The sequence below is a fragment of the Crinia signifera genome, chromosome 3 (assembly GCF_055691185.1).
Source record: "Crinia signifera chromosome 3, ASM5569118v1, whole genome shotgun sequence".
In the NCBI taxonomy this organism is placed as follows: domain Eukaryota; kingdom Metazoa; phylum Chordata; class Amphibia; order Anura; family Myobatrachidae; genus Crinia; species Crinia signifera.
Window position 1 is genome coordinate 30,119,519 of NC_139219.1, and position 26,554 is coordinate 30,146,072.

General features: G+C 49.4%; 1 protein-coding gene across 1 annotated transcript in view; it reads right to left on the minus strand.

Moving 5' to 3' along the window:
- LOC146062852 (calpain-8-like) overlaps positions 1-26,554 on the minus strand; it is a 66,764-nt gene that overhangs the window by 25,649 nt on the left and 14,561 nt on the right. Inside the window, exons 2-7 of the mRNA XM_083174858.1 lie at positions 23,907-23,976; positions 13,300-13,418; positions 10,791-10,924; positions 9,641-9,806; positions 6,810-6,893; positions 6,630-6,715 (exon numbers count right to left, since the gene is read on the minus strand). Of these exons, the coding sequence (XP_083030984.1) occupies positions 6,630-6,715; positions 6,810-6,893; positions 9,641-9,806; positions 10,791-10,924; positions 13,300-13,418; positions 23,907-23,976 (659 nt within the window). The remainder of the gene's footprint in view (positions 1-6,629; positions 6,716-6,809; positions 6,894-9,640; positions 9,807-10,790; positions 10,925-13,299; positions 13,419-23,906; positions 23,977-26,554) is intronic.

Genomic DNA, 26,554 nt, shown 5'->3' on the forward strand with positions numbered 1-26,554 from the left:
CCTGTTGTATGTTTGTACAGGTCAGGGTTCCCAAGCCTTTTAGCAGCTGGGCCATAGTCTGGGGGGAATGTGAGGATTATGTTAGGGATTCTCAAGAGTACCATTGTTGTGAAGCCTGTGTGTGTTGCCTGCTGAAACCCTGCCCTTGCTGTAACCTGAGAATGGGTGCCGGATGACTGACCAATAGTCAGGATTCCAAAGGTCATTACACCAACATCGGAATCCTGACAGTTAAAACCCAGACAGTTGGGATCAGGTAGGACAGGGGGGCTATTCTCCCTCTTGGGGGACCACGACCCCCGTAGAGGGAGAATAGAGTAGTTGGCAAATGCAGCGAACATAGCGATCCCGCAAGGGGCTTTATTGCGCTCGCCCCGCTGTCTGAGTCCCAGCAGTCAGGATTCTGACGAAGGGCTAATGACTGATGTCGGAATCCCAACTGTCAGAGCGCTATACCACACCCACTGAGAACTGCATTGCTGTTACTGTACCTAAGAATTGCCAAGCTGTTATCTTGATATGCTGTCTACCACTACAAATAAAGGGCCTTATTTTGGTTCATTCTTTCTGACAAAATCCTTCTTAGATGGGCAAAACCATGTGCACTGCAGGTGGGGCAGATGTAACATGTGCAGAGAGAGTTAGATTTGGGTGGGGTTTTACTTCAAAGTGAGATCTATATTGCAGTATAAAAATAAAGCAGTCAGTATTTACCCTGCACAGAAACAAAATTACTTACCCAAATCTAATTCTCTCTGCACATGTTACATCTGCCCCCCCTGCAGTGCACATGGTTTTGTCCATCTAAGAAGGATTTTGGGTACTTATGTATTATCTGGACTCCCATGTTAAATGCACCCCATTTTTTCATACCCCTACTATCCAACTACGCATGGAGTTGATTTTATATAGTGTGGCGAGCGCAGCGAGCCACCGTGCCCGAAGCGTGGTGAGCGCAGCGAGCCCCGCGAGGGGACGCGGTCTCATAAGAAAAATGGGAGTCCAGATATTACATAAGTACCGGATTTTGTCAGAAAGAATGAACCAAAATAAGGCCCAAAGAACCAGACTTTGGGCCAGATTCTCTAAGCTTCAAAAGTCATAAAATGGAGAGTGATAAACAGCCAGCCAATCAGCTCCTGCCTGTCATGTCACAGACTGTGTTTGAAAAATGTCAGACAGGAGCTGATTGGCTGGCTGTTTATCACTCTCCATTTTATCACTTTTGAATCTTAGAGAATCTGGCCCTTTGTTTCAATCCAGTATATGTGATTCCTTGTCACAATACGCACACACACACACACGCACACACGCACACACACACACATTAATATATCAATGCAGTATGTGTAAGTGTATATTATGAACTAGGTGATTCAGCGCGCCCTACGGGCGCTGTTCACACCGTTGTAAGGAGCTGCGCCCCCTTAATTTGTGAACATTTGTATATGAGAAATATGGTTAGAATTGTATGAAAGATGGCCTGTATTGCAACTTGAGTTATAGGTGAAATGAGAGTATATGATTTGGAAGGGGGTGTGTATTGTTTTGTTTAATTAAAAAGCGGTTACAGAGTAAGATGTACAGTGATAGTATGGATGGTACAGTGACATTTGTGGGTGTGGGGGAGGTGTGTGTATGTTGTTTAGGTGTGTGTGTGTGCAATAGTATAGTAGGGTGTTTTTGAGTCAGCGGCTCCCCACTGGCGGAGGTCACGACACAGGAAAACAGGAGGCTGGGTAGTGATAGGGGTGTGTGGGCATAAGGGGGATTAAAGAGGAGGGTGGGAGATACTGTGCAGCTTCTGCCAGTGGGTGAGGGTCCAGCGTGGCAGTACAGGAGTACAGAATGGTGGCCCTGAGTCAGTGTCTCCTCCTACTGGGTGGGAGTTAGGGTGCATGAGAGCAGGAGGCTGGGCTATGAGGCATGATAGGGGCATGTGGGCAAAACAGCGTCAGCAACTCCCCAGTGGTGGAAGTTACGGTTCAGGAGAGCAGGAAGCTGGGTAGTGATAGGGGTGTGTGAGTATACGGGGGACTATAGAGGGGCTTAGGGGTGCCGTGAATTGCGGGAGGGGCGCGGGGGGTGTCGTGAATCAAGGGAGGGTGGGGGCGTAGGTGTCCGCGAATCGCGGGATAGGGCAGGGGTCCGCAAAGCGTGGGAGGGGGCGTGAATTGCGCAAGGTGGGGTTGCGAATTGCGGGAGGGGGGTTGCGCGGGGTGACGTGAATCGTGGGAGGGGGCGTGAATCGCGCGAGGGGGGGGGGGGTGCGCGGGGGTCCGTGAATTGCGGGAGGGGGGGGGGGGCACGGGGCGCGATGAATCACCTAGTTGGTTATATATTCTTGTAGAAGGATGGTAGGATGTTGCTGTCATTCAGAATGCATTTACATAAACAGTAATAGTAGCAGTAAAAGATCTGACTTAAAACACCTACAGTAAAACAGAACAGGTGTTATATATTATACAAAGAATTGATTGATGATGTCTAGGTTGAAGTGCACATAGTTGTCACTGGAAAAAAATTGCTACAAGAAAAAATTAACACAGAAAGGTCAACACATGTAAATGTTGACATAAGTGAGGCACTTCATTGGTGTCCATGTCGACACATGAGAATGAATATGAAAACATTCAAAAAAAAGAAAAATAAATCTTCAAAAACTCATGTCAACCTTTTTCATTGTCGACCATAGCCGTGTCAGTGTATTGCATGTGCCCTTTAATCCTGGGGTTGCCGTGAATCGCGCGCGCGCGGGGGGGGGGGAGGGAGGAGGTGAGGGGTGTCACGGGAGGAGGGGTCGTGGGAGGATGCCGTGAATTGCGGGAGGGGGGGTCACGGGGGGTTGTGGGTGCCGCGAAACGTGGGAGGGGGGGCGCGGGGGGTTGCAGTGAATCGTGGGAGTGTGGGTCGCGGGGGTTGCCGCAATGACAGGAGGGGGGGTCAGGGGGGGGAATCACAGTAGGGGGTGTCGCGGGAGGTGGGGGTACCGCGAACCGTGGGAGGGGGGCCCGGGGGGTTGGCGCGAATCGTGGGAGGGGGGGTCCCGGGGTGCCGCAGAGTCGCGGGGGGTGCTGCGAATTGCGGGGGGTGTGCTGCGATTCGCAGGAGGGAGGTCGTGGGGGGGGTGCCGCGAATCGCCACAAGAAAAAATCAACACAGAAAGGTCAACACATGTAAATGTTGACATAAGTGTGGCACTTCATTGGTGTCCATGTCGACACATGAGAATGAATATGAAAACATTCAAAAAGTGAAAAATAAATCTTCAAAAACTCGCGGGAGGGTCGCGGGGGGTGCAGGGGTCGATGGGCGCGGGAGTTTGCAGCGAATCGCGGAAGGGGGGGACGTGGGGGCGGGCTGCTGCGAATCGTGGGAGGAGGGGGGGTCGCGAGGGGGGTGGGGTGCCCCGAATCGCCGGAGGGGGGGTCGTGGGGGCTGGGGTTGCTGCAAATCGTGTGTGTGGGGGGGGGGTGCCACAAATTGCGGTAGGGGAGGTTCGCAGGGACGGGGGAGCGCGCGAATCATGGGAGGGGCCTCGCAAATCGCGGGAGGGGGGGTTGCGTGGGGGGTTGCCGCGAATCGCAGGAGGGGGGGGTGGGGGGGAGGTTTTTGCTGCGAATCGCGGGAGGAGGGGTTGGGGGGGGTGTGCCACGAATCGCGGGAGGGGGGGTCGCGGGGGGGTGTGGTGCCGCGAAACACGCGCACGGGGGGGGGGGGGGTTGCCGCGAATCACGGGAGGGGGGGCGGCGGGGGGCACTCACCTGGTGTGTCTGGTGAGCAACTGTGTCTTTGCTGGGTAACATGGGGAGGCAGAGGGCTCACTGGGCTGGTTCTCTGTCATGTGAGTCAGGCATGTGAGTCAGAGGCTCCACCCAGCGTTAGAGAGTCAGACACACTTTGAGTGACAGATGTAGCCAAATATATAAGAGAGAACGGGCGCTCTTCACACCGGCGTAAGGGGCTGCGCCCCTTAATTTGTGAACGTTTGTATTGTGAGAAATATGGTTAGAATTGTATGAAAGATGCCCTGTATTGCAGTTTCTGCCAGTGGGTGAGGGTCCAGCATGGCAGCACAGGAGTACAGGACGGTGGCCCTGAGTCAGTGTCTCCTCCTACTGGGTGGGAGTTAGGGTGCATGAGAGCAGGAGGCTGGGCTATGAGGCATGATAGGGGTATGTGGGCAACACAGCATCAGCGACTCCCCAGTGGTGGAAGTTATGGTTCAGGAGAGCAGGAAGCTGGGTAGTGATAGGGGTGTGTGGGCATACGGGGGACTAAAGAGGGTGGGGCACACTGTGCAGCTTCTGCCAGTGGGTGAGGGTCCAGCGTGGCAGCACAGGAGTACAGGATGGTGGCCCTGAGTCAGTGTCTCCTCCTACTGGGTGGGAGTTAGGATGCATGAGAGCAGGAGGCTGGGCTATGAGACATGATAGGGGTATGTGGGCAACACAGCATCAGCAACTCCCCAGTGGTGGAAGTTACAGTTCAGGAGAGCAGGAAGCTGGGTAGTGATAGGGGTGTGTGGGCATACAGGGGACTAAAGAGGGTGGGGGACACTGTGCAGCTTCTGCAAGTGGGTGAGGCTCCAGCGTGGCAGCACAGGAGTACAGGACGTGGCCCTGAGTCAGTGTCTCCTCCTACTGGGTGGGAGTTAGGGTGCGTGAGAGCAGGAGGCTGGGCGGTAAAGCATGATAGGGGAATGTGGGCAACACAGGGTGAGCGGGTCCCCACTGGCGGAAGTTACGGGGCAGGAGAACAGGAGGCAGGGCAGTGATAGAGATGTGTGGGCATGAGGGGTAATAAAGGTTTTTGGCTGTTGCTGAGTAGGGATAGGCATTGGTGCAGACACCATCGATGGTTGGCATTGACGGCGATTTTGCACCCTGCCATCGATAGTAGTAACATATTACTTGGATAACCATCGTTATCCAACCATTGTAGCCATCGATGGTCATCCATTATATCTGACTGAATAGGCCGTGGGTCAATCAGAACTTGGTGGCCTAAAAAAATTTGAAACTTGATCGGTTCTCCTTTGCCATCGTTGTAGGGAAACCATCTGGTCCTCCCACATTGATGGCAAAAGTATTCAACATCGGCCATAAACCATCGATTATTTGAAATCATTGATGGTCGATGGACATCCCTAGAACTGGAGGAGGGTGGGGGACAGTATGCAGCTCCCGGCAGTGGGTGAGCGTCTCCTCCCACTGGGAGGGAGTGAGCATGCATGAGAGCAGGAGGCTGTATAATAGTGGTATGTGGGCAAGACATTGATAAAAGTTGTGGTGCTGGTGCAAAGGACCGTGCGTGGGGACACTTCTGGCAGTGGGGGAACCTGCAGCGTGGCAGCCAGGGACGGATTTCCCATCTAGGGGCGGCACCTGCTTGTGGCGGTACAGGATCCCCCATTGTCACGGGGGTACGTGAAATGCGGGAGCGGGGTCGCGGTGGTCCGCTGGGGCGTGGAATTGCTGGAAGGGGGTCAGGGGGTTCTGCAAATTGCGGGAGGGGGGGTGTGTGCGGGGATCCGCGATTAGCGGGAGGGGGCGGGGGTCCGCAAATCGTGGGAGGGGGTGCGGGGGGGCTTGAATCGTGGGAAGGGGGGTCCGCAAATTGCGGGAGGGGGGTTGTCGGGGTTAGTGAATTGCAGGAGGGGGGGTTGTGGAGGTCTGTGAATTGCGGGAGGGGCGTGGGTGGTGCCGTGAGTCAAGGGAGGGTGGGGGGTGCGCTGGGGGGTGGTGCGGGGGTCCGTGAATCGCGGGAGGGGTCATGAATCGCAGGAGGGGGGGTCGTGGGGGGGCTGCGAATCGCAGGAGGGGGGGTGTGGGGGGTGCCGTGAATTGCATGAGGGGGGGTGTGAATCAAGGGAGGGGGGCGCAGGGGGGTGGTGCGGGGGCCCGTGAATCGCGGGAGGGGGCATGAATCGCGGGAGGGGGGATCGTGGGGGGTACCGTGAATTGCGTGAGGGGGGGCATGAATCGCGGGAGGGGGGGTTGTGCGAATCGCGGGAGGGGGGGGTCGCGGGGGTCCCTCAAATCGCGGGAGTCCCGCGAATCGCGGGAGGTCACGGGGGTCCCGCGAATCGCGGGAGGGGGGTCGCGGGGGTCCCTCGAATTGCAGGAGGGGGGGGTCGCGGGGGTCCCGTGATTCACGGGAGGGGGGGTCGCGGAGGGTCCCGCGAATCGCGGGAGGGGGGTCGCGGGGGTCCTGGCAGAGGGTAGGGGTGTGCAGGAGTAATGGTGGATGGTGGCTGTGGAGTAATGGTGGATGGTGGGCGTGTACTGTAGCCCTGGCTGGGTGGGGGGAGGTGATGTCAAGGGGGTGGAACGTTATACACATGAAAATGTTCTACACAGGAACGTTCTACACAGGGGGAGTGACAGATCTGGCTAAATATATAAGAGATTGTTGGTATTATATTGATTAATGAATTCTGATGTTTTATGTATCTATATTGAACAAAGCGTAAAGCAAATATTTTTTATATTTATAATTGAGGATAAATTAGCTATATTTCTCATTAGACAATCTGCACCCACACATTCTCCATCGCACCCATGTATCTTTGTTAGCAGGCAGGTGTAGCAGAAGAGCCAGGGTCCCTGTCTACATGACTGACATACTTATCGCTCCAGGCTCCATTCCACTCTTTGTAGCCCCATGGATTCCTCACTCTGATGATTTGGACGGGTTTCCCGAGACAGGTGACCTGTGCGTCACAGACCAGAGATTGTGAGCTGAGCAGCTATGTACATAGCTTCCAATAAGACAGGTGTTACTAAGTAGAGTCATGATGTACTTACCTCCTCCGTGCCCGTCACTGAGTATGCATGGCTGGTAACCAAGTTGTTGCTCAAGACCGTTTCTCCTGCACCTGGAATAGATACCTGCGATAAATAGAAAAATGTGATTACTGGAATCTATGTCCTTGGTCATCTCACTAAATGCTCCCATACACTTGTCCGATTTGGGCCCGATTTCACCTGATTCCGATGGATCAGTCTGAGAAATCAGGTGAAATCATCCCAAATCGGATGTGTTTGACATTCGATCCAATCCGCGGTCCCGTGCACATCAGATTGGAGTCGGAAGTCAGATGGACAGACCATAAGATGGGCCAGAATCAGAGCCATCAGTGGTACATCGCAGGTGTTTTTAGTATCGGCGATGTATCGCATCCTATAAGGTCCGTAGGTGTGTCCTAGTGGTGCCACCTATATAGTCTGCAGAGCGGGGAAGTGCCAGGCAGGAGAGGCGCTCCCCTCGATCTGCATCGGCCAATCAGCGGCCATCCGCTAATTAGAATGGGAGTTTTCAAATCTCCTGCCCGCCCACCGCTACCAAAACTCTCATTCAAATGAATGGACGGCTGCTGATTGGCTGAGAGATTGGCTCTCTCAGCCAATCTGTGACTGTTCCAATTAAACAAATGTGTGTTTAACTAAAGATTACTAATACAAATGTTGGTACTTGTTTCCTATCTGGGCGCCCGCTAAGTTAATTGCGCACCATGCTATTCTCCGTAGAGAAATCTGATCGCATCGCATCGTACACATACACGATATTGAACGATGCGATGCGATGCGATCCGATTCGATTTCCCATAGGAAACAATGTTAAATGGCTCAATTTAGCCAAATTATCATAGGAACAATAGTAAATGGGCCAAAAACACACCTGAACATTGAAATGTCCCCCCAAAAGTAGTTGACGCCACCCCGCCATCAACGTGAACCCGAAGCGTGGCGAGCGCAGCGAGCCCGCGAGGGGCGGCGGTACGCGTCCTCCGACCTTTTCATGCCCTACTATCCACTAGGGCGTGGAGTGAGAATAGAATAGTGTGGCGAGCGCAGCGAGCCACCGAGCCCGAAGCATGGCGAGCGGACGCGGATACCTTCACAGGTAAACGCGTCCCTTTGCGGGCTTCCCAGGTGTCCGCGTCGCCATGGACACCTGGGAAGCCCGCGAGGGGACGCGTATAACTGAGAAGGTATCCGCGTCCCCTCGCGGGGCTCGCTGCGCTTGCCACGCTTCGGGCTCGGTGGCTCGCTGCGCTCGCCACACTATTCTATTCTCACTCCACGCCCTAGTGGATAGTAGGGCATGAAAAGGTCGGAGGACGCGTACCGCCGCCCCTCGCGGGCTCGCTGCGCTCGCCACGCTTCGGGTTCACGTTGATGGCGGGGTGGCGTCAACTACTTTTGGGGGGACATTTCAATGTTCAGGGGTGTTTTTGGCCCATTTACTATTGTTCCTATGATAATTTGGCTAAATTGAGCCATTTCACATTGTTTCCTATGGGAAATCGAATCTGATCGCATCGCATCGCATCGCATCGTTCAATATCGTGTATGTGTACGATGCGATGAGATCCGATTTCATTACGGTGCCGTACGTAGAAAACCTGGGCGCCCAGATAGGAAACAAGTACCCAAATGTTACCCTCAGTCCCATCTCAATAGCACTTCTAAGCAGTAGAATCAGACTCTAAGGATCACGGCAGACCTGACAGCACAGATAAGACACTGTGTGATCATGTGCTGCTGTTTGTCCTGCCAGTGGTCCCACATAGGGGGTTCAATTGAGTTGTCAGCAGTGCTCCTGAGCAACTACAGCAAATCTCTGTCTTTGCAAAGAAACTCCCTGGCAGCACCAGCATTTCGCTTGCAGTGACAGTCATTCAGAGATCAACAAAAGTTCTCATTCAAATTTCTTGAACAATATTGGTCAGTGTCTATGCACTATATTGTTCTCCCACGGCACTGCTGATATAGTTATCTATTTCATAGGCCATGGAAATCAATCAGTGTGCACCCAGCTTAAATGCACCGGTGCAGTAGGTGACTTCATTTGTGTGACAACAAATATTCGATGGCTATAGCGGGTTAAAATCCTTAAAATCAAAGTATCATCCCGTGACTAAAGAATTTTAATGTATAAAGTTTTTGTTGCACATTTTAAAAACAAAAACAACTTTTATATATTTTTTTTACTTTTTTATTTTTTGCAGGGCTGGCGTTGTGTTAATTTAACCCTTATAGCTCCAAGCCAGTGTAGCCATGGAGTATAGCTGTATGGTCAACAGTCAAAAGGTCAATGTGAGTTTTTCACATTTTTTTTGTATTGAATGTCGACATATCGTCATCGACATATCGTCAAAGTGTACCAAGTCCCCTCACATGGCTCCATTCGCACAGGGACCACATTGATTTGTACGGTGGGATTTCACTCTAGTGGGCGGTGGCTTAACTGAATGTGGGCAGGGCGAATTGGCGGCTGTGCGATCAGGTCTGACCAGGCCCATAGAGAGTATGGGAAATATGGCTCATGTGTGCATCATGTGTGCATCAATGTATGTGACTTTGGAATATTCTGTTTGTTGGCTTTTATTTCCTGGAGATTACTATCAGATGCAACATATATATAGCAGGCATGTCCAAACTATGGCCCTCCAGCTGTTGTGAAACTACAAGTTCCATCATGCCTTGCTTCAGTTGTGCTATTAGGGAATGCTAAAACTATGGCAAGGCATGCTGGGATGTGTAGTTTCACAACAGCTGGGGGGCCACAGTTTGGACATGCCTGATATATAGGTTGCTTATTGGTGATGAAATGAAGACCGTAAGCGACTTACTGTGCTACAGCATACAAAGGACCTATCTCTTAGCGTTTTCTGGATTATCTGGAACAGATTCGATGGAGCTTCTTTGAGGGTAAACACCTCACCAATGCCTCCAGTGAAGTCCTCCATTGCCTCTATTGGTAAACCACTTTTCAGGGCTTCATAGGACCCATAGAGCCTGTGGAGAAATACCATGTTCTGGAGTCAGGGGTGTGGAACCCTTGGCAAAGTTATGGAGAGCTAAAGGTTTACAATGTTATTGTGCCTTGTTCTTCTCACTTAAGGCCCCCATACACTTATCCGATTTGGGCTGATTTTACCCGATTCCGATAGATCGGGATGAGAAATCGGCCCAAATCAGATGTGTTTGCCATCCCATGTCGGACCTGACCCATCAGCTGCACATCACGGGTACTTTTTAGCACCCACAATGTGTTGGTCCGATCCGTAGGTGTGTGCCAGCGGTGAAGCACCGCTGGCAAACACCTATGTGAAGGAGGCAGGCAGCATGAAATGCCCAGGGGCTGTGGGTGCAAGGTCACGGCGGGGCAGGCAGTCTGCACAAAAAGAAAAACCTGGGAAGCGTGGGTTCCGGGCTGCGCGAAGAGCCTGGGGGCTGTGGGTGCAGTGCTGAGTGAGCAGACACTGAGGACAGCAGCGGCAGAATTAGAAAATTAAAAAGATAGGCCGGCTGCTGATCTGCTGTCTCTCTCAGCCAATCAGCGGCCGGCCTATCTTTCAAATTTTCAAATTCTGTCACCGCTGTCCAGTGTCCGCTCACTTTCCAGACACTGTGGACTGTATGCTCCGCCGCTGCACCCAAAGCCCCCAGGCGCTTCACGCAGCCCGGACACCAGACCCCACCCTGCCCAGGTATTTTTTTTCCTCCTGCCCACCCGCAGCTCCCGGGGAATTTGAAATGGGATAAATCACATGCAATTTATCCCATGTAAAAAATGGCACCTCAACTGCCACATCGTAGTGAGCTCTCCTGGTCACCTGCAGGGGGAGCTCAGGGGAAATTAGGGCCTTTACAGTACCTCCTTACAATATTCCATACCTGGTTTTCTGCCAGGCTGAGACTACCACAGACTTTGGCATGGAGGAGCAGCTTCTCCCCCAATGCCTTTGGAACATGGGACATCTCAAGGTTCTTACTTACTTGGCGTAGGCCTTTTCCAGAAGGGCGCTCCAGAATTCGTTAGCGGTTGTAGACTTCACAAATTGCAGTTTTCCCTTCTTGGTGGGCAAACGATCGTCCACAACCACATCCACCCACTGCCCATACTGCCAGAACTGGGAGAAGCAGACAACACCTTGTTATATAGACTTATTGGCGTATCAATTATCAAGGGATTGTGTCTCTTGGGAGTTACACATTTTGCATCTCATTCCATCAGGTCTTTTTACTAAATGAGTTTGGTTTATTTTGATTTACCATACAAGGGGCGGTATTCACTAGTCCGCAGGTGCATCCCGCCAAACATCGTCAGGCTTTGCATACATACTGTGCTCTAAAATATGTGATTATTGATGCAAAGGACAGCTCTTCTGTTGCTGGAATTCTGGGTCTGCGAACCAGGAGTCCATGCGCTCATGGGCAAAGTAACGGTGCCATGGGGCATGCTGGAAGGGATCCATGACAGATCTGTCACGAACGGCCGCGGCGGGACACGACGGGTCCGGTACTCACCCCTCTGTGCCTGCCGCCACCTGTCTTGGGGGAGTTGTGACTGAGGCGGCGCCGGGAGGTCGGTGCCGCCATCTTGGATGTAGGCAAAATGAAGATTACCAGGTTAAAGTTTCCTGCCTCCCTGCACTGTCTAGCCAAAGGCTGCCGCCCACTATGTATTTAGGGGATCTGCCCTGGTGAATCTGTGTCAGTGCTAAGGTCTTCCTAGCCATGTGCAGTTGGAGACTCCTGGATCACTCCTGGCCTCTGCTGGTTCACAGTTCAGTCCGCCCTACTACTGACTCCAGGAATCCTGACTCCCTTGTTGCCTCCGTGGCTTCCAGTCCGTGGATCCGGTACTGTCATGCCCGTGGGTCTGCTGCCCGTTATTCCGGTGCCCGCCAGTTATTTGCCAGTCTACGCCACCTCCTGGTAATTCGGATACTCAGAGACTTTTCATAGTACTTGGACCATCACCCACGTCTTTCCCGTGTCTAATTGCTGGATCCTGTTACCCTCCATCTACGCCATTCTTCTGCCATAATGATTTCATCTTGCCATCTTGCCTCTTCCCTGTAATTTGGGTCTCCCTCAGTACCGCTGGTCATTTCGTGAGTTATTGCAAGAACGTATTGCTTCTCTATTATTTCTAAGGCCTTTCCCTCAAAGACGTTATTTGAGACTTTCCTTGTTTCAGCCTTATATCAAAGCCGTGATTTAAATAAGAGATTTGTTTTCTATTTTTAAAACCTTCTATAATAAAACCAGCTCGTTTTAATCCTACTGCCTCTGGTCCTAAAGTAGTTCCTGAGCACCACACGAACCTACCCAGTCCTCTGGCCGTGACAAGATCCCTCTGACAGTGCTGCGAAGTAAAGCCCAGCGTTTACAGGCCTTATCCTCCATGGCGGAACGGCAGTGGAGGAGCTTTGTGCATTTGGACATGTGGTAACAACTCAATAAACCTGGGGTTTACTGCATTTCCCTTTAGCGCATCCTGCCACCAGTCGGAGATGCAGCGCTGCATGCATCTGGTTTATAAATGTAGGCTAACCTCGGTTCATGGGAAGTTTATGATAGCAAAAATCAGTGGTTGTGAAAAATAACACAACCACATTGTCCCTATTGGAACAGTGGGATGCATTTGGCATACCGGTGTTCAGGATGCCACCAAGTGCAATGCCATCCCCAGAATCCTAAAACTGGTCAGAAGACCAGTGCCGGAATGCCGGACTGGAAAACCTAGCGCGAGCGTCTTCAGCAAGGCCATAACTAAGGCTGTGCAATGGGTTCCAAAGCGCAGGGCGCAGAGCAGAGTTGTCACTGTCCCATGACACCAGCAAGCGGCTTGCAGGAATCCTGCACCAAGTAGCACAGCTGGAATGCTCCTGGCAGGCACCCTTCAACCCATGGAGCTGCCCAGAAGATGCGCCAGGCAGTGCTCTACTTTCTAGATCTGGTGGGCCTTCCGACCTAGGCATGACATCACGTGTTATGGAGGAGGGGCTGGGTAAGTGCAGGATGACATTGAGTGCTGTTCCATCCCCATTCATACTCTGATACTGCATGTTGCGACCGTGAACATTGGCTGTACGTCCACCTCCGAATCAGGCCTTCTATATAGCAACCCATAATTACTACTAGCTGTGTAATGATATAGGGTTCCAAACAGCATTTTAGGAATGGCCATATAGAGAACCTTTAGTTATATCAAAGGGTTAAAGTGGGTGGAATGAAGTTCCACCATCTGTGATGGTGAGGTGGACTAGTTTAACCTCCACCTTGTCCCTGAACAGTAATTCTAACAGAAAAACATTATAGTTTGCAGGGGGGAGGTGCCAAACACCCTACCACTGGCCCTGGCACTGCCTTATGGGGGAGAGGAGAGAGGTAATCATGTGGCAGAGGGAAATGAGTTCTCCTATCTCTCCAGGACCACATAAAGCCCTGGCTACATCCATGGCTAGTCCTGGTCTGGTCCTGTGTAACCTTGGCTTACCTTGAAGTGGAAGATCCCGGCATAGTTTGTGTCAAAGCTCTGGTCTGCGGGAACAACGCGATACAGGCAGTCTTCGTTTAGGGTGAGGCAGGCAATGGAAGACAGGAACCAGCAGTCACCTGGACATAGAGACAGTACATGGTGATTGGTCAACCAACATTAGCAAATATACCATGCCCAGGTGCCCTCATGTGCACAAAACATATATACTGCTCCATGTATATTCATGCAGCTATGACTGCACTTTACTATATTATAATATACCTTATAATATTCCAAATCATTGGAGCCCAGCGATCATTTAAACGCCGCCCTGCCAGAGTGTTTCCCTGCGCCTGTACACATCTGCAAAAACGTTCGCAGCCATGCAAACATGGGGAAATCCATTGGCAATCATTCACCATCGAATGGATTTCCCCCTGTGTGCACCCAAAGAGTAAGTGTAGACTCGGCACTGCGATGACCATGGGGAGATGGAGGCCACTGATGATGTCAGCGTCCCAACGGCCGGACCTGCATACATTTTTCGGCAGCACTCCAATAAAATGGCGGGGTGCCACCTACAAATGCTGATCGGCTGCCAATAGTCTTATTATTTATTTATTTATTACCAGTTTCTCATATAGCGCACACATATTCCGCAGCGCTTTACAGAGAATATTTAACAGTCACATTAGTCCCTGCCCCAGAGGAGCTTACAATCTATATTCCCTACCACATGTACATGCACACACAGACATTCTATGGTTAATTTTGTTGAAAAAAAAAAACAAAAACAAACACACAATGCTAGCGCTAATAAAGTATTCCCTTTCTTGTAACCCAGAAAGTCCTCTGCAGCGGTTTAAAAGGATTGCTCAAACCTTGACAAAACAACATATAAAACTGCGCTGAGGACAATATTTCTCTAAACAGGTTTATTATCTATATATGTATATATTGTGGAAGTCGAGTTGCACACACGCCATTTTAGGATAGTATGGCCGCCATTTTGGTTCGCAGAGTTGCGCTAATAAAGTTTCCATACCCGATTCTGTGTGACAAAGTGGACCAGAAGAGTAGCCATACTATCACACATAAATTCATAAATACATACTGACACTAAGTAAAATGTAGTTAAAGGTTTAGAACGCCACACATAGCTTAGTTAGCCCTGCATACATCTGTCTGTATCATGTTTAGTACCGTTCTGTTCCGTTTCTTATGCGTAGTATTCCGGTCATTGCGAATATTTCGCAATAGACACGGCCCGATAGTTATGGACATAATTCCATATTCCCAAGACAGTTTCGGTTGAAAGTATATAACAAAGGAATCTAGATGTAACCGGTTTCTACAGCTGTTTACAATCCCTGCCGACGATACTAACGAACAAAGGACTCCTAAAGTTCACTCCCCTGCACCTAGTCAAACCAGGTGTATCATCTTACCCCCCAATCACAGCGGACCTGACATACGATCTCTGACCAATAGGAATGGCCTTTGACCTCCCCTTTCTGACCCTATAAGATAGGAGACCCAGGGCTGCCTCGGTCACTTCGGCACATCTTTCTTTCCCTGACCTTCAACCGGGCTATAGTTCAACCCTGAACGATAGCGAGCTCTGACCGGACTGCGCTTCGCATATTTGATGAGACGGTAACGGTTGCATTCACGGTACTTATACTTATTGTATTGTTGGCTGATTGTATCCTGTATCTGTTTTTCTTCCCTTAGTAGAGTCTAATTATTGTATTCATTGTTAGTCTATTGCATTACCTGTTATACCTGTATCTTCTATTCCTGTAACCCCCTTTTGTCCATTAGGGACTTAAATACAACCTTTTACGGAGTTCTTACCTCCTTATTTCTATACAGTGGTTTGTGTCTGTTATTCGCACTTAGCGATAAAGGTATATTACGGACACAGTCCTTAAAGGTATATTCGCAGATTAGAGACAAAGTACTGCGAAGGGATCTCTTATTAAGGTATTGGTTCTTGGGTGTATAATACACAATAAAGGTACGCTACGCTGCGCTTTGTTCGCACGTAGTTAGGTTTAAAGGGTACGCAGGTTGCGGACATAATACGTAACCTGCGCTTTTCACTTATTGTTTCTTTGGTTATAATTCATCGGCATTAACAATATCACTGGCATAGGCGTGCGCAGCACATTTCATTAGGGGGTGCACATTTCATTAGGGGGTGTCTTACACGCCCATTTGGTGTGTCTAACACCACCAATCAGACATGTCTACCATCAGCTATTCGCACTCGTTACATTATAAAAGATCTCTCAGCCACACCATAATCTTCTGCCTAGTTCAATTTTAATCTTCTAATTACTCTGTGTAACAGTACACGCAAATAAAGTCATAAACATATATGGATGATGCAGGTGTGTAGTGATATGACAATGGTCTATTACAAGTAACAATGCAAAACACACATAATTAATTGATGGGCGCTTGTTTTAATGGAATACCAGTTCTAAAAAGCAAAAGTATATAAGGGTGGGCACAGCATTAGGGGGTGCCTGTGCACCCCTAACACTCTATGTGCGCACGCCTATGATCACTGGCCAGTGAACAATTAAAAATTACTATTATTAGTCATACATGGACATACACACAAAACACAAACAGAATCAATTCATTCATTTGCATCCGTATCAAGGTGCTTTATGTCAGGTGTTAGCAGTCCATTCCTGTTTACTGTACTTCTAGTAAAGAGCATGCATACTAGTCAGATTAGTATGTTAAGGAAAAAATATGATAAAAAATAAAAAATAGGTTTAAAAGGAATTAAAATGGTATATAACGTTACCAGTCCCGACAAAAAATAACTGTCATGCCCTGTGTTGTGCCATTTTGACACATATTGCAATGCTTTGATAGTGAATGGGTGCGGATGCCACCTAAGATATTCCGTCTATGTTCCATTACCCTGATATGTAGTGTACGTGTTGTACGTCCAATGTATTGTTTTCAGGGCAGCCGAGAGGGGGGGGGGAGCGGGTACTAATTACCCGAGCCCAGGCTTACTGGAGGGGCCCTGGTCCGACCCCTCCCTTCCCCCTCCTTCCCTCCCGGGTAGCACCAGCAGCACACACTTCTACAGCATGTGCTGTGCTGACAGCAGGCTCAGCATGAGTGTCTAACTGACAGCGTGAGAGGTCATGCTGAGCCTGCTGTCAGCACAGCACATGCTGTAGGTGTGTGCTGCTGCTGCTAGGAATACAGTTTTTAGAGTTTTCTTTCACCCTCCTCTAAACATTTTGGGGGTGTGGTATAAGTGCGGGAGGTAGCAAAGAGACATTTTATAGACCAGATCCTTGCGCACCCAGCAGCCTCACAGTTGAATTTCCTAAAGGTTCCTCACAAACCTTCACCAACACCATATACACCACAAAGAAAATGGAAAAAACAACTTATAGGGCGCTTGGGATCCTCAAATTCACTCAGATTGCTCACATGCAGTGGAAAGAAAATAAGAGCAGGGAATAGTGAAGTACGTTTTTCACTGTGCACTTATTTAATAACATATAACATAAAACATGTAACAGGATATCCACAATTTAAAACATCAATTAAAATCCATATACAGACAAGTTCTGAGATTACCGGATCAAATGGGAACTGATTAGCAAACAGTTCCAAAAAAGCTTCAGAACAGTCCTTCAGTGGCCAAACTGCTGGATCTCACGTTCTGTGTGTCCGGTCCTCCGTCTGTCTCTCCTCCTTCACATACAATCTCACCAACGCGTTTCTCCCTTTCTATAGGGCTTTTTCAAGGTGTGATTGTAACATTGTATGTGTCTGGTTTAAATAGTACTGTTCCTCCCGCGCCTCAGCTGGACTCTAATCAGCAAAGGTGACTACATGTCCCATAGTCCCCTGCTGAGGCGCCGGACTGGGGTATCCATGACTACCTAGGCTCCCTGACGCAGCAGGGTTACCAGGTTCCGTCACGTCACTTCCGGCTGGCGGTAGCTGCGGGGCTGAGGGGACTCCAAATCCCAGCATTCCTTATTCTTCCCCGGAGCTCCGTTGTTTATACTTATCGTCGTGGTTACAGATTTGTTGTATGACGCTCCCTGTCAGCCATTTAGCTTGGTTCCGGAGCGGATACTCGTCTTATACACTTTCCCAGTGTTTAAATCACGCCACTTTTGTGATAACAAACAGGCATTTGCGAATGGATCATTTCTTCTAAAATGACATAAATACAAGTGAGCATATATTGTTTAAAAACATAAATATATAAAAACAGACATAAAATCTATGTAAAAGCAGTTAAAGGAACCATTTAATCTTAAAATCGGAGTTAAGACCATCGGGCATCAAGGTGTTAAAATCATATATCATTTGCATTTCTGTCCGCGCTAATTGTTTAGCCAGTCCCTTTTGCCTCCAATTCTCCTTAATGTGCTTTAAACCACAAAAGGTCACAATGGCCCTTATTCTGATCGGTGCGGCCGGATCCGAATATGCGGCCAGGACCGTGTGTCTGAAACCCCGCCTTCCATACGGATCGCCAACTCCGTCCGTACACGGTAAGAAGCTGTCCGAACGGACCGCATGTGCATTTCTCATGGAATACGTCTCCTCCATCTCAGGGAACCTCCCCCATCATTCGATGGTCGCAGACCATCGAATGCAGGACCGAGTGGTCCACCAGCTCCCGCAACCTCAGACCACACGGGCATTTCTCCGTGCAAAAGCAGGGATCTGGGCGGGCAGCTGACATCCAGCGATGTTATATGTCCGCCCCCTACACATGCGTCACGACTGCATTACCATACGTACTACTAGCGTTTGCATGGGAACGCCCATCAAACGCGGGGCGTATGCATATGGTAATGAGCCCAAATAGCCCTTCACGCCCCACACCACCCCCTGTTCGGAGTGTTCACATTTCATGCGGAATTTGGCCGTACGCCCCGCTCACACATGCGCAGAGACGCCTCTGCACATGCGCAGACACAAAACATCGGCGGCACGAACGCACGCGGATATTACCGCACCAACCAGAATAAGGGCCAATATCTTTTGTGTTACAATTGTGGTGGGTCCTAAAGTGCTCTGAAAGCCGTTTTTTATGTTTCTCAAGTGCACTTGGCAAAAGGGACTGGCTAAACAATTAGTGCGGGCAGAAATGCAAATGATATATGATTTTAACACCTTGATGCCCGATGGTCTTAACTCAGATTTTGAGATTAAATGGTTCCTTTAACTGCTTTTACATAGATTTTATGTCTGTTTTTATATATTTATGTTTTTAAACAATATATGCTCACTTGTATTTATGTCATTTTAGAAGAAATGATCCATTCGCAAATGCCTGTTTGTTATCACAAAAGTGGCGTGATTTAAACACTGGGAAAGTGTATAAGACGAGCATCCGCTCCGGAACCAAGCTAAATGGCTGACAGGGAGCGTCAAACAACAAATCTGTAACCACGACGATAAGTATAAACAACGGAGCTCCGGGGAAGAATAAGGAATGCTGGGATTTGGAGTCCCCTCAGCCCCGCAGCTACCGCCAGCCGGAAGTGACGTGACGGAACCTGGTAACCCTGCTGCGTCAGGGAGCCTAGGTAGTCTTGGATACCCCAGACGCCGCGTCATGCGGGAACGGGAAGTCCGGCGCCTCAGCAGGGGACTATGGGACATGTAGTCACCTTTGCTGATTAGAGTCCAGCTGAGGCGCGGGAGGAACAGTACTATTTAAACCGGACACATACAATGTTACAATCACACCTTGAAAAAGCCCTACAGAAAGGGAGAAATGCGTTGGTGAGATTGTATGTGAAGGAGGAGAGACAGACGGAGGACCGGACACATAGAACGTGAGATCCAGCAGTTTGGCCAATGAAGGACTGTTCTGAAGCTTTTTTGGAACTGTTTGCTAATCAGTTCCCATTTGATCCGGTAATCTCAGAACTTGTCTGTATATGGATTTTAATTGATGTTTTAAATTGTGGATATCCTGTTACATGTTTTATGCACTGCATGTGAACATCTCAGAGCAATCTGAGTGAATTTGAGGATCCCAAGCGCCCGATAAGTTTTTTTTTCATAAGTACGGGAGGTGCCAACATCCCCACACTTAGGCCATGCCCCCAAAATTTTAATGGGGCCCGGCATTCCTCTCGGCTGCCCTGATTGGTTTCCACATTGGCATGTTAGCAGATAAATTACAAATGTTGTTTGGCAGTTTATAAATTCTTTTATGTTGAATTCTTCTCCAGTTGTGTGTGAACTGAAATTAATTGTTTTTCTGGGACATAGTTGACACCAGACATATTTTTTTTTCTTAAACTCAGGGAGCCCGAGGTGTGCTCCCACCACCAGTGCTGTGCCTAAACACGTGCATAGGGGTCGCGCGATCGAGTGGACCCTCTTCCAAAGGAGAAGGGCCCCATTTTCCCCCTAACCCTCTCAGCCATAACGCTGAAGAGGGGAAAAAAGGGATCGGTGGGTCCTCTTCGCCAGAGCTCAGAGAGGCCCTCTTTCCTCAACCCCCGAAAGGGTCAGGACGGTGGATCCTCCGCACCCGAAGGTTTGGAGAGACCCGCATTAGGCTTCCCTCCGCCTTGCAGCTCAGGGTCACCCTCGAGGGGACCGAAGCTCTCCCCAAAAGGATGAGAGCTTCGGTACATTGAGGAATGGTAGGCCCATAAGGGTCAACCACACAACCCCAAAAAAAAGTGACAAACTACAGAAAACGTGAAAAGTGCACGAATGTGAGAAGAAGAGAAATAAATAATAAAGAGGACCCCAGCCAGAAGGCCGGGGTGGGGGTGTGAAAAATTGTCCTACCCCATCCAAAAGGACGAGGTACTCTATGGATGTGCAGCCTAACCTAGAGGGAAGTGCGTAGTGAAAGTTCTTACTTGTGCAAGGTGATTTTTGGGATCACCCGTGCAGGTTCGGCACCCCCCGAGTTTCCCCGGGGGCACAGTGCAGCCTCAGACTCCAGGTAGCCTCATCGTAGGGCACTTTACAGCCCTGGCATGGGAATGGGTACTCCACTGGGCTTTTCAAATTCCGAGGCCCCCTCGGAAGAGCAATCTACTCAGTCTCAGTGTTCTTCCGATCCCAAGGTTAAGGTACTAAGCTGGGCTTTTCGCGGTCTCCCCATCAGAGGCTTCGAACCTCTGGAACAGGAGCCATCTACTCAGTCCCAGCCTTTCTCCGCTCCCTGGGAATGGATACTAGACTGAGCCTTTCGCTGTCTCATCCTTCGGGGGTTACGAACCCCGTCAAGAGAGCCAAACTACTATTCCCAGTGTTTCTCCCCCCCTCTCACCAGTGGGTTTACGGAAACAACACCTCCTACCACTGGCAGAGGTGAAGGTACTCAGCCAGACTTTTCACCACTCCCAGGCATGAGGAGTCCCAAACCCTCCGCCCATCAGAGCAGCTACTCAGTCCAGCCTTTCTCTATTCTCTGCCAGGGGTCAGTCCACACCCACTGATAAGAACAGATACTACACTTGATCTTAGCAAAAACGCCGATATTGAGTTACCGCATTTTGAGTTATACACTACTCCCACATCCTGCAATAGCAGTCATATGCAGTTTGCCCCTAAAACCTATCAAGCAAAGGGAAGCCAGTTAATAGAACCTGAGAGAGGGACCTTATTTTTTGTCTGGCCAGACACATGGGGACTGGTAATGTTATATACCATTTTAATTCCGGTACTTGTTTCCTAGCACGGCCACAACGATCATAATCGCGGTCATCGGGGGTAAAATCGGGGCCATCGCGGGCATCGCATGCGCAAAAAAAAACCGGGTGCGATGGGCCAGACGCGATGCCCGCGATTTCCCCATAGAGAACAATGTTAAATGCCTCAATTTACCCGCGATGACCCCGATTTCCCATAGGAAACAATGTGAAATGGATCAATTTACCCAAATTATCATAGGGAACAATGGTAAATGGGCCAAAAAGCACCCCTGAACATTAAAATGTCCCCCCAAAAGTACTAGACGCCACCCCGCGATCAACGTGAGCCCGAAGCGTGGCGAGCGCAGCGAGCCCGGGAGGGGTGGCGGTACGCGTCCTCCGACCTTTTCATACCCCCACTATCCACGTCGGCGTGGAGTTGAGAATAGAATAGTGTGGCGAGCGCAGCGAGCCACCGAGCCCGAAGCGTGGCGAGCACAGCGAGCCCCGCGAGGGGCTGCGGATACCTTCACAGTTATACGCGTCCCATCGCGGGCTTCCCAGGTGTCCATGGCGACGCGGACACCTGTGAAGCCCGCGAAGGGATGCGTTTACCTGTGAAGGTATACGCGTGCGCTCGCCATGCTTCGGGCTCGGTGGCTCGCTGTGCTCGCCACACTATTCTATTCTCAACTCCACGCCGACGTGGATAGTGGGGGTATGAAAAGGTCGGAGGACGCGTACCGCCGCCCCTTGCGGGCACGCTGTGCTCGCCACGCTTCGGGTTCACGTTGATCGCGGGGTGGCGTAAACTACTTTTGGGGGTACATTTCACTGGTCAGGGTTTTTTTGGGGGGTTTCTGGCCCATTTACCATTCTTCCCTATGATGATTTGGGTAAATTGACCCATTTAACATTGTTTCCTATGGGAAATCGGGGTCATCGCGGGTAAATTGAGGCATTTAACATTGTTCCCTATGGGGAAATCGCGGCCATCGCGGGTGGACCATTTAAGCATTTTTAGGCGCACACGACGCGACCGACCCGATTTTTCACTGTTTTCAATGCATTTCAATGGAAAAATCGGGGGCATCGCGTCGGTCGCGTCGCAGGCCACTAAAATTACCCCCGATGGCCAAGATTTTTTATCATATTTTTTCCTTTACATACTAATCTGACTAGCATGCATGCTCTTTACTAGAAATACAGTAAACAGGAATGGACTGCTAACACCTGACATAAAGCACCTTGATACGGATGCAAATTAATTAATTGATTCTGTTTGTCTGTATATTTTTGGATTATGGGAGGAAACCGGAGTACCCGGAGAAAACCCACGCAAGCACGGGGAGAATATACAAACTCTGCACAGTTAGAGCCATGGTGGGAATGCAACCCATGACCTCAGCGCTGTGAGGCAGTAATGCTAACCAATACACCATCCGTGCTGCGATGTGGGACAGTGTCAAATGCCTTACTAAGGCTTTGTTCGCAGGGGACATTGCGCAGTCACACAGAGTACCGTATGCATGCACAGTCTAACCATATCAAATTTGCAGTGCTTTGAAGAGGCCCAATGCATATCAGTGGCGGATCTAGACTTCTCTTCTGGGGGGGTACGTGAAATGCGGGAGCGGGGTCGCGGGGGTCCGCTGGGGGGTGGAATTGCCGGAAGTGGGTCTGGGGGGTCTGCAAATTGCGGGAGGCGGTGTGTGTGCGGGGATCCGCGATTAGCGGGAGGGGGCTGGGGTCTGCAAATCGCTGGAGGGGGGTTGCGGGGGTCCAGGGGGGTGCTGGCAGAGGGGGAGGGGTGCAGGAGTAATGGTGGATGGTGGCTGTGGAGTAATGGTGGGCGTGTACTGTAGCCCTGGCTGGGTGGGGGGAGGTGATGTCAAGGGGGTGGAACGTTATACACATGAAAACGTTATACACATAAAACACTGGTCTTTTCCCTAGGGGGGCGGGTTTGTGTATGCCGCTGGTCGGGAACGTTATCTACACAGGGGATGAGTGACAGATCTGGCTAAATATATAAGAGATATCTTATGGAGTGGTACTTGTATGTACAAATACGAGTTGGCAGCCTGTACGGATCAGTCAGATTCCTGCAGCCTGCAGTGTAAAAAAAATAATAAATAAGAACTTTATTTTAAAAAGGGGATGGGGTGCCCCCCCCCCTCGGCTATAACCAGCCATGGGCTCAAAGAGCCAGTCCTGGTTCTAGAAATTCATGGGGCAAAAACACGTAGGGGTCACCCTGAATTTCAACAACCAGCACCAGGCTCAAGGGCCAGTCTTGGTTCCCAAAATATGGGTACAAAATGACTAGGGGTCCCCCACATTTTGTGAACCAGCACCGGGCCCAACCAGCCAGCAGAGTAATGCCACAGCCGGGGGGAGACTTTTTATACAAGTTCCCCCGGCCAAAACATTACACCCTGACCAGTCAGCACGGGCAGGGACCAATGGGAAGTGGGACCCCCCCAATAAAGGAGTCCCTCCCTCCATGGCAATGGTGTAAAAATAAGAATTAATTATTGGGTTCTACTGTGGAACTATGAGTTCCACAGCAGGACCAATAGCCAAATAAATACACACACACACACACACACACGCCAGAAATTTATAACTTTGCACACACCACATACATACTGATGCTTTCAGCTCCTTGGCGTGGATTACGTCCTCTTCTTTTCCATATTAATCCACGTACTTCCCAAAAAATAAAATGAGCACCCGGTACCATCGCAAACAGCGAGAAGTGCTTAATGTTTACTCTGAATGGCACTATTGGGAGCCGAGTTTCTGAAAGGCGGCCAGTAGCGCCATTCGCGATGGTACTAGGTGCTCGTTTATTTTTTTTGCCAATGCACTCCCATTAATAGGTAGGGAAAGGTTAATGATTATGTAAGATTCTGGCTTTAGCTTCTGTTTAATGAGAATGCTTACCCAGGGATCCTTGCCGCACATCAGCCCGATTAGCGCCCTCAGTAATAAATTTAGGATTGGGTTTAATTTCCTGCAACAGAGTAAAGAGACAATAAATATTCTTCCTCTCCATAGATGCTAACTGGCCTTTCTGTGGACAGTATCTGGACATAGAGATATTTAATGCTACTACCACTATTTCTTCAAATTCCCTTATCTTTATTAGCTAAGGGTTAGGTTTAGGTTTAGGCTGCGGCTGAGTTACGCTGTTGGTAGGGTTATGATTAGGGTGGATTTTGGAATAAGATGTACAGTAGGTAGGGTTAGAATTAGGCTGGATTTTGGGTTATGCTGTAGGTAGGGTTAGGATTAGGCTTGACTTTGGCTTAGGCTGATGGTAGGGTGAGGATTAGGCTGGACTTTAAATTAGGCTGTAGTTAGGGTTAGGATTAGGATGAATTTTGGGTTAGGCTGTTGGTAGGGATAGGATTTGGCTGGACCTTGGCTTAGGCTGTACAGTAGGTAGGGTGAGGATTAGTCTGGACATTTGGTTATACTGTATAGTAGGGTTAGGATTAGGCTGGATTTTGGGTTAGGCTGTACGTAGGGTTAGGATTAGGCTGGGCTTTGGGTTAGGCTGTAGTTACGGTTAGGATTAGGCTGGACTTTAAATTAGGCTGTAGGTATGGTTAGGATTAGGCTGGATTTTGGGTTAGGCTGTTGGTAGGGTTAGGATTATGCTGTATTTGTGTTTAGGCTGTTGGTAGGGTTAGGATTAGGCTGGACTTTGGGTTAGGCTGTTGGTATGGTTAGGATTAGGCTGGACTTTGGGTTAAGCTGTTGGTAGGGTTAGGATTAGTATGGAGATGGGTTAGGCTGTTCAGTAGGTAGGGTTAGGATGGACTTGGGTTAGGCTGTTGGTAGAGTTAGGATTAGGTTATAGACTTGACTTTTGGTTAGGCTAATGATAGGGTTAGGCTACTGTTATGATATCGTTATGATAGAGTAAAATCAGGTGTAAGCTGTGCTATGTTTGTGCTGAGGATATGGCTAGGATTAGAAACAAACAAGACCAGGTAATTTGACAAGTAATAAATTGACAGGCATCAGGTTGATCCCATGGAAAAGTTTGACACCTGAAAAGATTGACATTCATTTTTCACAATTTTTGTGCCATGTTCACACCTAACACCTTTATTTCTGCCACATGGTTTTGACCTATTGACTGTTGACCTAGACACTCACTGTCAGCCACCCAGATACCGGTTTCGGCATGGGTTATGCTGTGGTTAAGGCTTGATTTAGGGGAAGGACTAAGCTATGGTTATGGTTACACTGCTGATAGGGTTAGAGTTAGGCTATGGTTAGCTTAAGGCTATGATTAGGGGAAGGCTGTGGGTATGGTAAGGCTATGGTTAGTATAAAGCTATGATTAGGGTAAGGCTATGGTTAGGCTGTGTTAAGGGTTAGGCTGCGGATAGGCTATGGATAGGGTTAGGGTAAGGCTGGGGTAAGGCTGTGATTAGGGTTAGGCTATGGTTTGGCTGCAGTTAGGGTTAAGCTGTGAACAGGCTATGGATACTGTTATGCTGGCCACACATCAGACCAACTTTCCTCTACTATCCAACTAGTTGGTTGGACTGAAAATCTGGTACTTTATGGGGGCAAGTGCCAATAAGTAATTTTCTCACAAACTCAGGAGAATGGACAAAAACATTCAGGGAAATAGTTTAAATCAAATAGGTCCAACTACAGTACATTGTCTGAGAGACAGTTGTTGTCCATTTTTAGATTCGGGAAACAAATGACTTAATTACAAATTACATTTGCTCCTATCCAGTACCACATTTTTATTCCATCCAACCAACTTGTTGGATGGTTGGAGGAAAGTTGGTGTGATGTGTGGCCAGCATTAAGGTGCCCATACACTAGTAAGATTTATCTGCAGATCTGGCTGGTTGGAACAAAAACATGGCTATGAATGAGTGACAGTTTGTCAGTTTTCCAGCATTTCCAAGCAAATGGTCAATTGTCTTTTGCTCTCATCCATAACCATGTTTTTGTTCCAACCAGTCAGATCTGAAGATAAATCTGCGTGTGTATGGCCACCTTTAGACTATGGTTAGGGTTAGTCTAGGGTTATGGTTAGGCTGAGGTTATGGTTATGCTATAGGTTAGGGTTAGGCTGAGGCTAGGGATAGTGTGGTTATACTGTAGGTAGGATAGGGTTAGGCTATGGGTAGGGTTAGGCTGAGGCTAGGGTTAGGCTGAGATTGGGTAAGGCTATGATAGGGTTAGGCTGGGGTTAGGGTTAGGCTGAGGCTAGGGTTAGGCTAAGGTTGGGTAAGGCTATGATAGGGTTAGGCTGGGGCTAGGGTTAGGCTGGGGCTAGGGATAGTGTGGTTATAGGTAGGTTAGGGTTAGGCTATGGGTCGGGTTAGGCTGAGGCTAGGGTTAGGCTAGGGATAGTGTGGTTATAGGTAGGATAGGGTTAGGCTGAGGCTAGGCTGAGGTTGGGAAAGGCTATGATAGGGTTAGGCTGGGGATAGGGTTAGGCTGAGGTTGGGAAAGGCTATGATAGGGTTAGGCTATGGGTCGGGTTAGGCTGAGGCTAGGGTTAGGCTGAGGTTGGGTAAGGCTATGATAGGGTTAGGCTGGGGTTAGGGTTA